At 45.4% G+C, this 12,340-nt stretch overlaps 1 protein-coding gene across 1 annotated transcript in view; it reads left to right on the top strand.

Moving 5' to 3' along the window:
- MARCHF4 (membrane associated ring-CH-type finger 4) overlaps positions 1–11,135 on the top strand; it is a 103,743-nt gene extending 92,608 nt beyond the window's left edge. The window contains exon 4 of the mRNA XM_054830799.1: positions 9,349–11,135. Within this exon, the coding sequence (XP_054686774.1) occupies positions 9,349–9,710 (362 nt within the window). The 3' untranslated portion in view covers positions 9,711–11,135. The remainder of the gene's footprint in view (positions 1–9,348) is intronic.
- The last annotated feature ends 1,205 nt before the right edge of the window (positions 11,136–12,340 follow it).

The following is a 12,340-nucleotide window of genomic DNA, read 5'->3' as shown; positions in this document are numbered from 1 at the left end:
CCGGCAGGGCTCTTGCTGAGTCTGGGGGCAGGTGTTAATGGCTGCAGAGAGCTTGGGGCGTAGCGTAACCACCCGCCCAGATGGGACCTGCTGCTCCTGTTGCTTTGCCAGATGGAGTGGAGGAGGCATGGAAGGAGAAGGCTCTTGCTGCCTTTGTGGGGGGTCCTGGCCCACCTGGGGCTGAGGAAGCTTTGAGGCAGAACTGTCCTTGAACCCCAGCTTGCATGAGAGGAGACAAACCATAATAAGCACAAGGTTTGCCTGTTAGTCAGCAGTTAAAGGCTTAGGGGCCAGCCTGTTTGTGCTGTTAATGACCCGAAATGGAAGAGTCTATACCTCCATAAAATACCTCCCCAAGACAGCTGGGAGCAGCTTTTCTGCATGCACTGGTGGGGGGCTCTGCCCAGGCCATGGAGGTCTCGCCCTTTCAGGGGCTCAGTTTCAGTTTTGCTGGCGTCGTGGCCCCTGAGGAAAGCCAAGCATGGCATACACATCGGTGTGAAAGCTGGCTGCCAGTGCAGTCCCATTACAGCAAATGCACTTAAAGGGCGATGGGCAGAAGAAAGAGTGTTTTGCCTTCCCGAGACCCACGGGCTCCATGATGGCACGTCATCCAGTGGTCAACAGTGCTCAGCAGGTCCAACCATGCAGCTGCCCCAGTTCTGCCGAGCCAAAACACAGCCCAGATTTGTACGTGTTTAATCAGGTCTTTAGACATTAAAAAGTGTGCATGTAGAATGATTGATAAGAAAATGCCTGATTGTAATCAGCTAATTATTTTTTCCATATGCTAAGCATTCACTTGAACTCTAATCATTATGAATACATTTTCAATTTATGCTATATGTCATCCAATGCTGGACATTTCTCAGCTTGCACACCCTCCTTGTACAGTTCCAGCATTATTCAGAGGAGACCTTTGCTAGATGTCTTGTGAACTGGAAACATCCTGCTCACTGGTCCAGTGTCTTGCAACTACCAGAAATGTCTAAAAGACAGCACCAGAGGTCCCAGGTTATCCATTACCTGAACTTCTCCTGTATGCAGGACAGACTGTCCACTAAGCTCTTGAAACATTTTGGGGACAAAATCTATAGTTTGGAAAGCAGAGGTAACAGTTATGAAGGAGTCTATATTTCCTATTTGATTTTATCTGAAAGCAAAGAATCCCGAAAAATCTGTATGTAGCAGTAGTTTGTATGAAAAGTGACTGTGTGATGAAAGCGTTCCTGAGCTGAAGAAAAGTATGATGTGAGGATAATGGACTCCAGAAAAGCAGCGGCAGCAGCCTCAGGGGACCAGAGCAGGGAGTGTCTCTTGGGAAGGGATTCTGAAGGATAAAAGAGCCGCGAACAGCTCGCGGCTGCCAAAGGGGATGATACTAAAGGCACAACAGCAAACTGTGCCTGTGCAGGGAAAAGCTCAGAAGCGTGGGAAGAGAGCACCGAGGCTGCAAAATCAGAAGCTGCAATCACACAAAAGGCAGAAAGAAGAGCCTGCAACTAATGAAAAGTCTCTAGAAATCACACAGGCATGGGGAGCCATGAGAGCTGAACCCCAGGATGACCATCCAGAGATACAAAAGGCAACAAGAAATGGGTCCATAGGCATATGTAAAGTAAGAAGAAGAACAAGGCAAGTCTAAGAGCTCAAATGATATTCGATACAAAAAGAGCCAAAGAGTTAAATGTTGCCTTTGTTTCAGTCTTCAAAACTTAACTAAAATAATTTTAATGAGGAGAAAGGAGCCCAGGGCAGAATCAGAAAAGAACAGACTCAAAAATATTCAAACGAGTTAGCTCTGTCCTTGTCAGCATGTCCTAATGAACTTCAGAGGAAGCTGCAGGAGCAGTCTCTGACCCATGAGCATTTCATCATCAGGAACTTGGGGAGGATGCAGGAGGTGCCAGGCAGCTGTGGAAATGCAAGCAGGGTACCTAGCTTTAAATACAATATCTATATCATTAAAGAAGGTAGGAACTGAGGATCAAGGAAACAAAGGGCAAATCAGCTTAACTGATTCATAGAAAGATATTAGAATTTTTTTTTAACTAACCAACTGATGAGCACGAGAGTATAACCACATCTAATTTGGGAGGCTAATTGTCGTAGTGGCTAAGGAGGAAGCAGTCAGTTTGATATGCTGTGACTCGGGCAATGCTTCTGGTGCTTTGCCTTAAGGTTCTCCTACACAAACCAGAGAAATGTGGTCTAGATTAAATAAGTATAATGCAGGTGTACAGCCAATCAAAAACTGCTTTCTCAGTAGTTGTCAGTGGTGTACTGTAAAAGGGAAACACGTCTCAACTAGGACTGTTTTGGACTCTGCTCTCTTCAATATTTTTGTTAATGGCTGAGATAATGAAACAGGAAGTGCTGTTATAAAATTCACAGATGATACCAGGCTTGGAAAGGCTGCAAACACTCTGGAGGATCAGATCAGCATTTGAAATGATCTTGGCAAATTGGAGAAATCAACAAGATGGAATTAAATAAAGAGAAGTGCAAAGCACTACCCTTAGGTAGGAGAAATCAGAGTCTCAAACACAAGCTGGACCAGGCAGTTACACTGCTGAAGACAGCGATTCTGTGACAAATCAGTTTATTTCATCAGGGTTTCGAAGGCAAAGTGGGATGTACGGTGCTGATTCTGCACCTCTCTGCTCTGGGGACTGCAACCTCCTGGGGAGTTCACTTGCAGAAAAAGGGGTACGAAATGAAGAGGTGCTGGAGATGATGAACAGGAGTGAGGAGAGGGAGGGAATTACCTGATTCCCCACTTGGTAATCTCCAATGTTCACATCTCCCCTCCCAAATCAGCCCAGTGCAGAGTCCCACTGGTGCCACAACATAACCTTCAATTATGACTTTACTTCTCCCCACTCCCTGGTTCACCCTGTTCCCCATCGCCTGTAGAGCACAGATCTGCAGCCTTGAGTCTCGGCCACTGGAGGATTTAAAGATGCTAAGTTGTTTAAAAAACTTGTCATATTCAGCTGGAACTGACCCTGCCGCAATGCTGAGGGATGCCAGATACTAGGTTTCCCTTTCCCAGCCCATATTTGCAGGAAAAGGTCCCTCTGGCTCTCTTTTCCCAGTTTACCACCAAGGACTATCTTGCATCATGGATGAGAGAGAAATTACAGTTGGAAGGGTCTAGTCAGAGCTCAGTGACTCATCTCCCACGTACTGTGAGGTACTTGTGAAGTTGGGGTGAGGCAGAGATTCATGATTATTTCTAAAGCACTTTTTGGAGTGGAGTGATCTCATAAGGACTATGAGGATTTGGGAAGTGGTGGGGCAGCCTAACTTGAGCAAATGCAGAGCACAGAGCAAAAGTCAGTATGTTTTACTGTACCACACTAGAAACCTATGGTTGGGGAACATAGCTGAGCCTATCTGTGGCTAGGTACGTCCCCTACAGTGTGCAGAGCCCATCAGGGAAACATCACTCTTCTGGCTTTGTTTTCACACCTTTCCTTATACTTTTGGCCACTGCTGGAGAAGGCAGGATGCTATGATAAACAGATCCCTTGTCTGAACCAGTACAGCCACTTTCCTGCTCTTAGGCTAAGATAAAAAGGCAGCTAAGGATGGAGCGTACAGGATGAGATTAAGGCAAAGAGATAAGTGAGGGCTGGGCTGCTGGAGCTTTGGAAACAAAAGTGGGGGAATTTGAGATTGCCACAAATGCTGAAATAATTCACAGAAAGGGAGGGAAGGGTTTGTGTATGCAATGATGTCAACAGAGGGAAAGCCTGGCAATGAAAGTGTTATCTCCCAGGAGGACTGGTTTGCCTTGGCCTGAGCCACTGCTCCGGTGGATGCAAACATTAAGCTTTGATCACAGCTGCCATAATCTTCCCCTGACACCCAGCAATGACAGCAACAGAAAGAGGCTAAAGCATGGCAGCTGTCTGGCTGAGGTGAAACTGCATTTGGAAAGGAAACTAAAGGGTAAAGTGCTTCTGAAGGTGGAAGCAGGAGGTGACAGCTCAGGTGGCAGGACAGGGGCTTTATGAGAAGCAGGGCAGAGTAACTGGCTGGAATGGACTGTGATTTTTCCTCCTGTAGATAAGGTGAGTGACAGTGCAGGGGTAATGTACCACTCACTGTCAGCAGAAGCCTTGTTTTGGTGGTTTCTTTACTGGCAAACAAGAAAAACAGTTCCTGCCCCAAGGATTTACCTGTCTCTTCCAAGAAAATGCATGGGAACTGTTGGAATAGAGGAAGGTTAATTAGAGGCTGAAAGTCCTGGTGAAAAGATCACTTGGTGGCAGAGGCTGACAGTGTGCAGAATGTGACTGCTTGTTATTTCTGGGAAACTGCTGCTCCAAAGTTGTCTTAAATTGGGGGCTCACAACCACTTGGGTTAATCTCACAGGATGGTGGTGCACCAGCTGATCCGCCCTTGCCCACGTGGAGGCACAAACGCAGTTGCCCTTGTTACATCTGGGTTTTGCCCATGTTCTTCCAACAGCCCTTCTAGCCACTGGGCTGAGAACCTCTCTCTCAACAAGTCTCGCCACAGACCCACTGATGGCAATGTACCTCTGTCCCGACTAATGCCAAGAGACAAAGGGCCGCCTGGACACAGCCCATCTGTGTCCACCCTCAGCACTAAGAACATTTCCTTGCACAGAGACTGCCCACGTGGATCATGATATAGTGTGGGCAGGTATTGCAAGGCTCAGAGAAATCCTACAGTGACATGAACCTTACCTCTGGGCCATGAAACTCACCTTTGGTCATGCTCCCCTTTCTAACTCCTGCATTTTAAGAGTCCAGAAGCTCCAGGTTAGCCATGGCAATCAGAAGAACATGGAAATTAAACTTGTTTCACCAGTGCTAGCTCTGTTGCAGACTGCATCTCGATCTTCTGGAAAAGAAAGTTGAGTTATTCTTGCTCTGGGTTGAAAATGAGAGTGAGGGTGGGGGGTAAATGGGAGAGGTAAGTCTTTCCCCAGAGTGAGCGGTTGTCAGCTTGCTCTCCCAGACGCTGTGGACATGCACTGATTGGATATGCAACTGCACTGACACAACCCTTGCCTAGCCAACCTGTATTGATGTTGCTTACCTGTTGCTTTAAATCCAATGTGGAACCAGGCTCTGCGCTCTTTGGGGCTCAGTCACTTACTGTGATAGTTTTGCATAAGAGCAGTGGTTAGGTGCTGGGTGCTCTCCCATGTGTAATAAATGAAAGGAAGTATAAGATATGCATAAGCGTAAGCAACGTGCAGTTTTAGTATAACCTATTGCCAAGGTATTGTTGTGTTTCCTGTGCTGTGAAGCACAGAGCATCTTCTCAGCTCTGGGAAGTAATCCCTGCGCCCAGGATAATCACTAGTCCCTCCTGCCTGGAGTCTACACAGCTCCACATGGCTGACCATGATCTGACCCTCTGCATGGACTCAATGATAATAAAGCCACAAGAGAAAGAGCAAAAAAGGCTAATCTGTGGAGAGAGTCAACACAGTGAAAAGAGATCAATGTGGTTTCCTGTACATACTGTTCTATATTCAGCATGTGTTAATTTGGAGCACTGCACTGGGTTAGCCCTACCATGTTAGCTCAGAGATACTATGTCTTGTCCTGGGAACAGCACAGCCACATCAATGTGGCAATGCAAGCAGAGGCATTAGAAATTTTTTTTGTGGACTTTGCTGTCAGGTTAATGACCCCATCACATAATATGGGCTGTCTCCAGCTCCAGAGCCATCTGGGAAATCTTTTTCATGGCACAAGCCAGTGCAAGTAGAAATGTCTAAGAATATAAGAATGGCCAAGGCTCTATCTATCTATCCAGCTGCCCTGTTTCCATCCATGGCCACAAACAGACGTAAGAGTGCAATAAGACCAAGACAAGTGTATATGATAGTTTCCCTAAATACTTCCCCCAGCATTCAATAATTTTCAGCTCAAGGGATTCCTTCTGCTGCTGGTCTAGCCAGGCCTCTACATGACAAAATGGGAATGAGAACGGCACATCTTCAGTGCCCGCGTTCCATAGGAGTTTTGCTTCACCAACATCACAAACAAGGGATTTCATGGAACAGGCAACAATCTGGACTAACATGTTTTGCATGAAACTCACAGAGATTTTCCTTCCAAAGAGTACAGTTTTCTCAGAGGATCCATTAAGAACAGATTTTGTAAAGCAGAAGAGAGTGAGATAAATTTGGGTGGAGTGGAAAAGGACCAGGCCATGATCGGAATCCATCTGAAATTCTCATATAGACATTTCTGCATTGAAAAGAGAGAAGCGCACAAAGAGAGAAGCTCACATCAACCTACTATCTTCCCCACATACACAGGATTTGGTTTATGGAATAATTGCTTCCAGCTGGACACTTCTAGTTAAACACAGCTCTTCCTGAAGGATTTCCCACTTAAGTCTGGCCTTTAATTGGAAAGTTTCACCTCTGTAAACAAGAATGATCCTCGAGGGAGGGGTGTTTCTCAAAGGGGACGCACAGAGCTGAACATAGGAATTCCAATCCTAATTTATCTCAGGCAGACAAAATTTGTTTCGATGGGAGCATTAAGTGTCCTGCAGCTTGATATAAACTGATGGACTCTTGCTTACTCTTGGCATTTACTCTTGCAAATGAATCACTGTTACTTCCGCCTCCTTGCCCACCCCTCCACTTGGTTCCTTTTTAATTTTACAGCTTCCTGAGCTTGACACTGGGAAATCGATAAGTAATTTAGAGCCTAGTAAATACAGAGGAAAACAAGTTATTTTGTACTTTTATAAATATTTGGAAACCAAAATTATCTAAGAAAACAGGTGCTCAGTTGACTCAGCAACCCATCCATCAGCATCACACAGTTAATTGCATAAGATCATAAACATTTATAATTAGAAGGCAAACAAACAAGAATTTTATAAACAGCCCTCTTGAATCAGGCTGCGCATTAAATATTTGTGATAAGGTAATTAAGAACAGATTTACAATCCTGGCTCAGTGTTTAATACTTTGGAGAATGGATTTGATTCTATGGAGAAGGTTCTACAGCCAAGGAGAAAACATTCAATTTCGGCTCTTTTATCCCGGGCTTAAAGTGGTCTCAGGGAAACATTGGCTCTATCATTGATCAGAGTGGAATTTCATTCATTACAGATCAGAACCCTCATTTAAATACATGTCTAATGTCCCTTGTCATGGGCTGATCCACTTCAGGCCTGCTTCAAAGCTCTGTCTCCTTGGCTGGATCTGCAGGCTTTCCCTAAATCCTGCTTTGTATGGTTGATGCTTTGATCAGAAGGTGTCAGAATTCTCAACTCTGTTTCAAAGTAGGGAGGAAAACCCACATTTTTCTATTATGACATCATGGTGTTTAGTTATGAAAAGTCAGCATCACTACAGGATTACAGCTGTGCAATCTCAGTGGTCTATTGGAACCAGAGGGAAGATCTCTCTTGTACTGTAGTGCCCAATGCCATTCCCCGTCCCAAACAGCCAGATCTGCATACTTAAACTATCCAATGTTTCTTCTACTTCTACAGCCAGTAAGCAGGCTCAGCACCCCATTACAATGAATGTGAGAGTCCCCCTGAAGCTAATCTGTGATCAAGTCAGCAGGGCTTCTAGTTATGCTTCAAACCAGAGAGGCTAGAAACTCAACCTGTACTAAAGCTACAGTTTAAACTCTGTAAAATCAGATGCAGACCCTAAGAAACCAGGTAGCTGCATCCCACTGGTGAGTAACAGGGAGGTCAGTCCTATGGGTAGCATGACCTTCAGATATTTTGGGTTTGATATAGCACAGGTTTTCTCCAGTAATTATCTGCCATCAGAAACTAGAACGGTCTGGAAAAGGTGGGTGGAGGGTAAAGCCGCAGTATTTGATTCATCAGAGATAGCTGTAAACCACTTTGTTCTGTGGTGACCAAAAAGTCATCTCTTCACATTGCTGGTTGAGGCAACCTCCCTCGTTTAGGCATGATTTTCCTTTTTATTTCTTGTGGGTCTTTTGTTCTTTGCTCTTCTATTTATACGCTTGCAACAGGCAGACAAAAGAGCTGCTCTTCCTAGAAATGTTTCTGGTAATCTTGATTCTGACCAAGAATGGTGAAGCCATTGTTATTAAGAACAATGAAGCTATCCATGTGCTAACTCACCCAGTCCTGCCTGCTCGTCTGGCTTCAGTTACATGGGACACAAAGGCACTTTCCTAACAGACAGATTGCTGCAAAACGAGACTCAGACCCCCCCTCATTCTGCATAAATCCCACTCGCTAGCAAAACTTGTTAATTATATTATAGTGTGTCAGCTGTCAGTCTACATGAAATGTTGCAGCTTCCTCCAGCCTCAGTGGGGAAGAACAGCACAGTGTTGCAGTCACTGCTGGTCCTAGTGCTTTCAAAGGGTCCAGCCAAAGCCTGGCAGCTTGAACAATAACAGAGCTTAGTACTCAAGTGCTGTCATTGTCTAAACAACTTCTAACATTATTTAATCTTCAATCCTCTTGCAAGGGTGGGGAGGATGACAGAGCATGCTGGGAGGTGAGTTAACTGCTAGGTGGCAAGGCCTGAGCTGCTCACTCTCTTTCAAATGTGGAGACCATTACAAGTCAGGTGTCCTACAGCCCAGTGCCATCCACTGGACATCAGCTCTGGTACACACAGATGGGTAGCAGGACATATGCATTACGTGCATACTCAGCGCACACACAGTGTAAGCTCATCTGCCCTTTCTTTCAAGCGTGTTGTTTTCCCCCTTGGAAGGGAGCAATGACGTACGATGAGGTACCTGCTCTGCAGATGAGCAAAACTTTGCCCAGGATGACAAACCATTTACAGGTATAGACAGACCCTTTTTTTGCTCGACTGCCACCTCTGGCCTCCATGTGCGTGTCTGCTCTGCTGCTGTTTGTGTGGGGAGAGACTTGGGCTGTGCACGCACATGATGCTGGTGCAGCAGACGTCACCAGCACGTCAGATCCAGCTACACCCCCTCCAAACATGCCGTTAGCTCGGTGAATCATGCCTATGCAGCATGCAAAACTAGTCCAGTGATAGAAAAACCTCGGGCATTTATTGGTAAACAGATACTGTTTTGCTGTAAGAGCATAACTCACTTTGCTGCATTTACAATCCGTTTATTGATTGCTAAGATAAAGCTGTAATCCTTTTAATTCAGGGGAAAAGGGATCCAGCAGAGCAGGAGCACCGGTGCTCTGCCAGTCGGTGATTAAAATACATGATTTATCGTTGAATAAACACTGGCTGAGGGAGAGCTCAGATAACCAGCTAGCTGGGAGCAGGATGCTGGGGTAGGTTTATGGTTCTTTCTAAAGTTTTGTTTCTGTTTTATGTTTATTTCTTTCCCCCTTCCCTCCAGGTCTAATAATACACGAAGGGCCCTCGGTTTACCGGATTTTTAAACGGTGGCAGGCGGTCAATCAGCAGTGGAAAGTGCTGAACTATGACAAAACAAAGGACATGGAGGAACAAAAAACAGGGACCAGGACAAATCAGCGCCCCTCCTCCCAAACCACCCACTCGTCCTCCACTGGTGGTACAGCCACTAACTCCGCTCCAGCCGACAGCGGGGCACGGGCTGCCGGCCATGCCACAGGCACCCTCTCTGACCACCACTGTGCTTATACCATCCTGCATATACTCAGCCACCTGAGGCCTCACGAACAGAGGAGTCAGTCTAGTAGTAACAGAGAGCTCGTCATGAGGGTCACGACGGTCTGAGCCGAGGAATTGAGGAGGCCTTAACACGAAGCGGAGGAGACAAAGAACTCATAAAGCAGAGGAGCATGGTGTGCCTTTTTCTTTCTCTTTCCTTTTCTTTTTTTCTTTTTTCTTTCCTCCTCCTCTTTTCTTTTTCGGTAACTGCACAAGATATAAGAGGTGGCACCTAGCCAGCTGAGGAAAAAAGCAGGTGGAGGGAGAGCTGCACACTCATGCTAAAGAGGTTAATGTTTTCCAGCCAGTTTAAAAAAGAAAAAAAAAAAAATCCCAACAACACAAATCACAAAAAAACCCAACAAAACAAGTGCAATACAGACTACAAACTGAGTAGGCAGAGTTCTGGGGAAGCAGAGGAACAGACGGTTTAGCATGTCTTACAAATCCTATTACCTGGAATAGGTAACACTCTGTACACACCCCCTGTACACACATGCACGCGCACACAAACAGACACGCACACAGTGTGAGATTTATAAAAACAAGGAAGGGAATGAAATATTTGGAGTATTTTTATTTTCCAGACTGTGATTAACCAGGGCTATGAGTCGTTTCGTTTCATGAGTCACTCTGGAGCTTTGTTTGATTTACCATAGGATACCTGAAGTGAAATGGCTGGGGATTTTTCAGTATTGATTTACAGAAAGAGAGATTGAATCATCCCACCAAGAAAATCTAACAAAACCCAAATTTCTCCAAAAGAAATATCCTGTTTTTTTCAAAATGTTCCTGACAAAGGGTTTGTGAGGGTGGAATTGGGAGGGGGGGAGGGTGTTCCATGACCTTTACTCAACATATAGGCATTTTTGGCAAGTTTTGTACAAATGGTCCGCGGGTGTTTCAAGCACAAGTACTGGTGTGATTTATACCTTCATAACCCTAAATCCAGCATCCAAATCTTGCCACTCACACACATCATTTTCCATGCAGACATTCCAGGTTAATTTCCTTCCATTCTACTCCAATCACAAGAAGCTGACCCATCTTGAGGGGTTTCTGCTACCTTGCTGATTCAGACACTCGTGCATTACAGATGTACTTTTTTTTTTTGGTGTCTGTATCCCTGCTGCTCGATTTGCAACAGTCTCACTCAGTCTTGTAGGCTGAGCCTTTCACAACCAGTCTGTTAGTTTATTACAGAGTCTATTCCATTCAATCATTCAAGAGAGAGTTAGTCTGAAGAGGGAGCACAGTTGCTGATCAAATATGTAACACTTCTAATAAGTCTCCTTCTCTGGGATATATCCTCGAAGGTACCGGTTGCTCTTCAGGAACATTCTCTTTCAATGCACAATGGCTGAATCATTTGTGGATATTAAAGGGACACTGTCAAGTACTTTTTAAATAGTTTTTAGGGTTTGGGCTTTTTTTACTCTCCATTGTTTGTAATATTCTCTTACAAGCTTGAAAATAAAATTTCTTTCCCTACCGATTTTGTCCTTTTCCATTTGGGCATGTACCGTTCTCTCCACCCACCCCATTCCTTTCACCAACCCCATCCTTCTCACCTTTCTTCTGCGACAGGAGAAAATCCATGTTACTGATTTCCTGCTGACTGTCCTCGCTCTATGGAGGGTATGTCCCAGCTCTATGGGGTTGAGCTGTTTTGCCAGTGCAACTGCCACAAAGGAAGTGTAAGAGCAGGAACCCTAAAAATACAAAGATTAGCTAATTGAGGAGCAACAGCTCAGCAATCCCAAAACAATGAGCCCATAGTGATAAAACTTGAACCGATCTCCCCCCAAAATTAAGATAAGGACTTCAGCCAAACTGTATCTGTTTTGTAGAAGTGTTGAGCAACATTGCACAATGGCTGGGTCTGACTGCCCTCCATCATCGTACCAGCACCTCTCGCAGCTTTTACTGGAGCCAGGGCAAACGCAAGCCACCAGCTCCTCCGGCAGCTAGGCCATCCTGGGCCAGGTGTTTCTGGACTGGGGAAGCTGTCAAATTTCAGCCTCCGGGTTTGAACACACCAGCCATTCTGCAACGTTGAAGATGGAGGTTAGCATCTTAAGGCAGGTCGTATTTTTCACCTCAATTACTTGACAGTGTCCCTTTGAATATCAGAACGCAACAGAACAGGTACTTGTCTGGCAGAGAATGTGGGAGGTGAAACACTGGCCAAGAAGGCTGACTTACTGAGGACCCATGTGAAACAGCATGGTTTCTGAGGCCACTGTACCTTTATCTGACCAATCTTACTATCTACCAAAGAGTGCTTTTGGCAGAGGGGAGGGAAGGGATGTTGGTGGGAGGAGGGAGAGGGAAGGGGCAATTGCGATCATCTCTAAAAGCAGCTACCCCCAGAATGAAGGTGTTGCAATGAACAGTCTCTGGAAGAACTGCTTCTGATCCACAGTAGAGAGAAACCTGGCCAAAGCAAGCAAACACAGCAGCCTCTTGCCCCCATACCTGTCCTGGAAGCTGTCCTCGTTCCAAGAGATGGGTAACTGTGGTGGTTTTGGGAAGGGGGAAGCACACACAGACAAAGGGACAGCTATCAGATAACGTTGTTTCCCTCCCTGCCCTCCACTCAGTTAATATGGAGATGACAAATTCCTTTAATTTGGCTAAACGCTAAAAGTTTATGAGGTCAGAAGCACAACTTGCCGTGAAAGAGTGGTGTGATC

This window comes from Grus americana, chromosome 6 (assembly GCF_028858705.1).
Source record: "Grus americana isolate bGruAme1 chromosome 6, bGruAme1.mat, whole genome shotgun sequence".
In the NCBI taxonomy this organism is placed as follows: domain Eukaryota; kingdom Metazoa; phylum Chordata; class Aves; order Gruiformes; family Gruidae; genus Grus; species Grus americana.
This window is presented reverse-complemented; position numbering and strand designations above follow the sequence as displayed.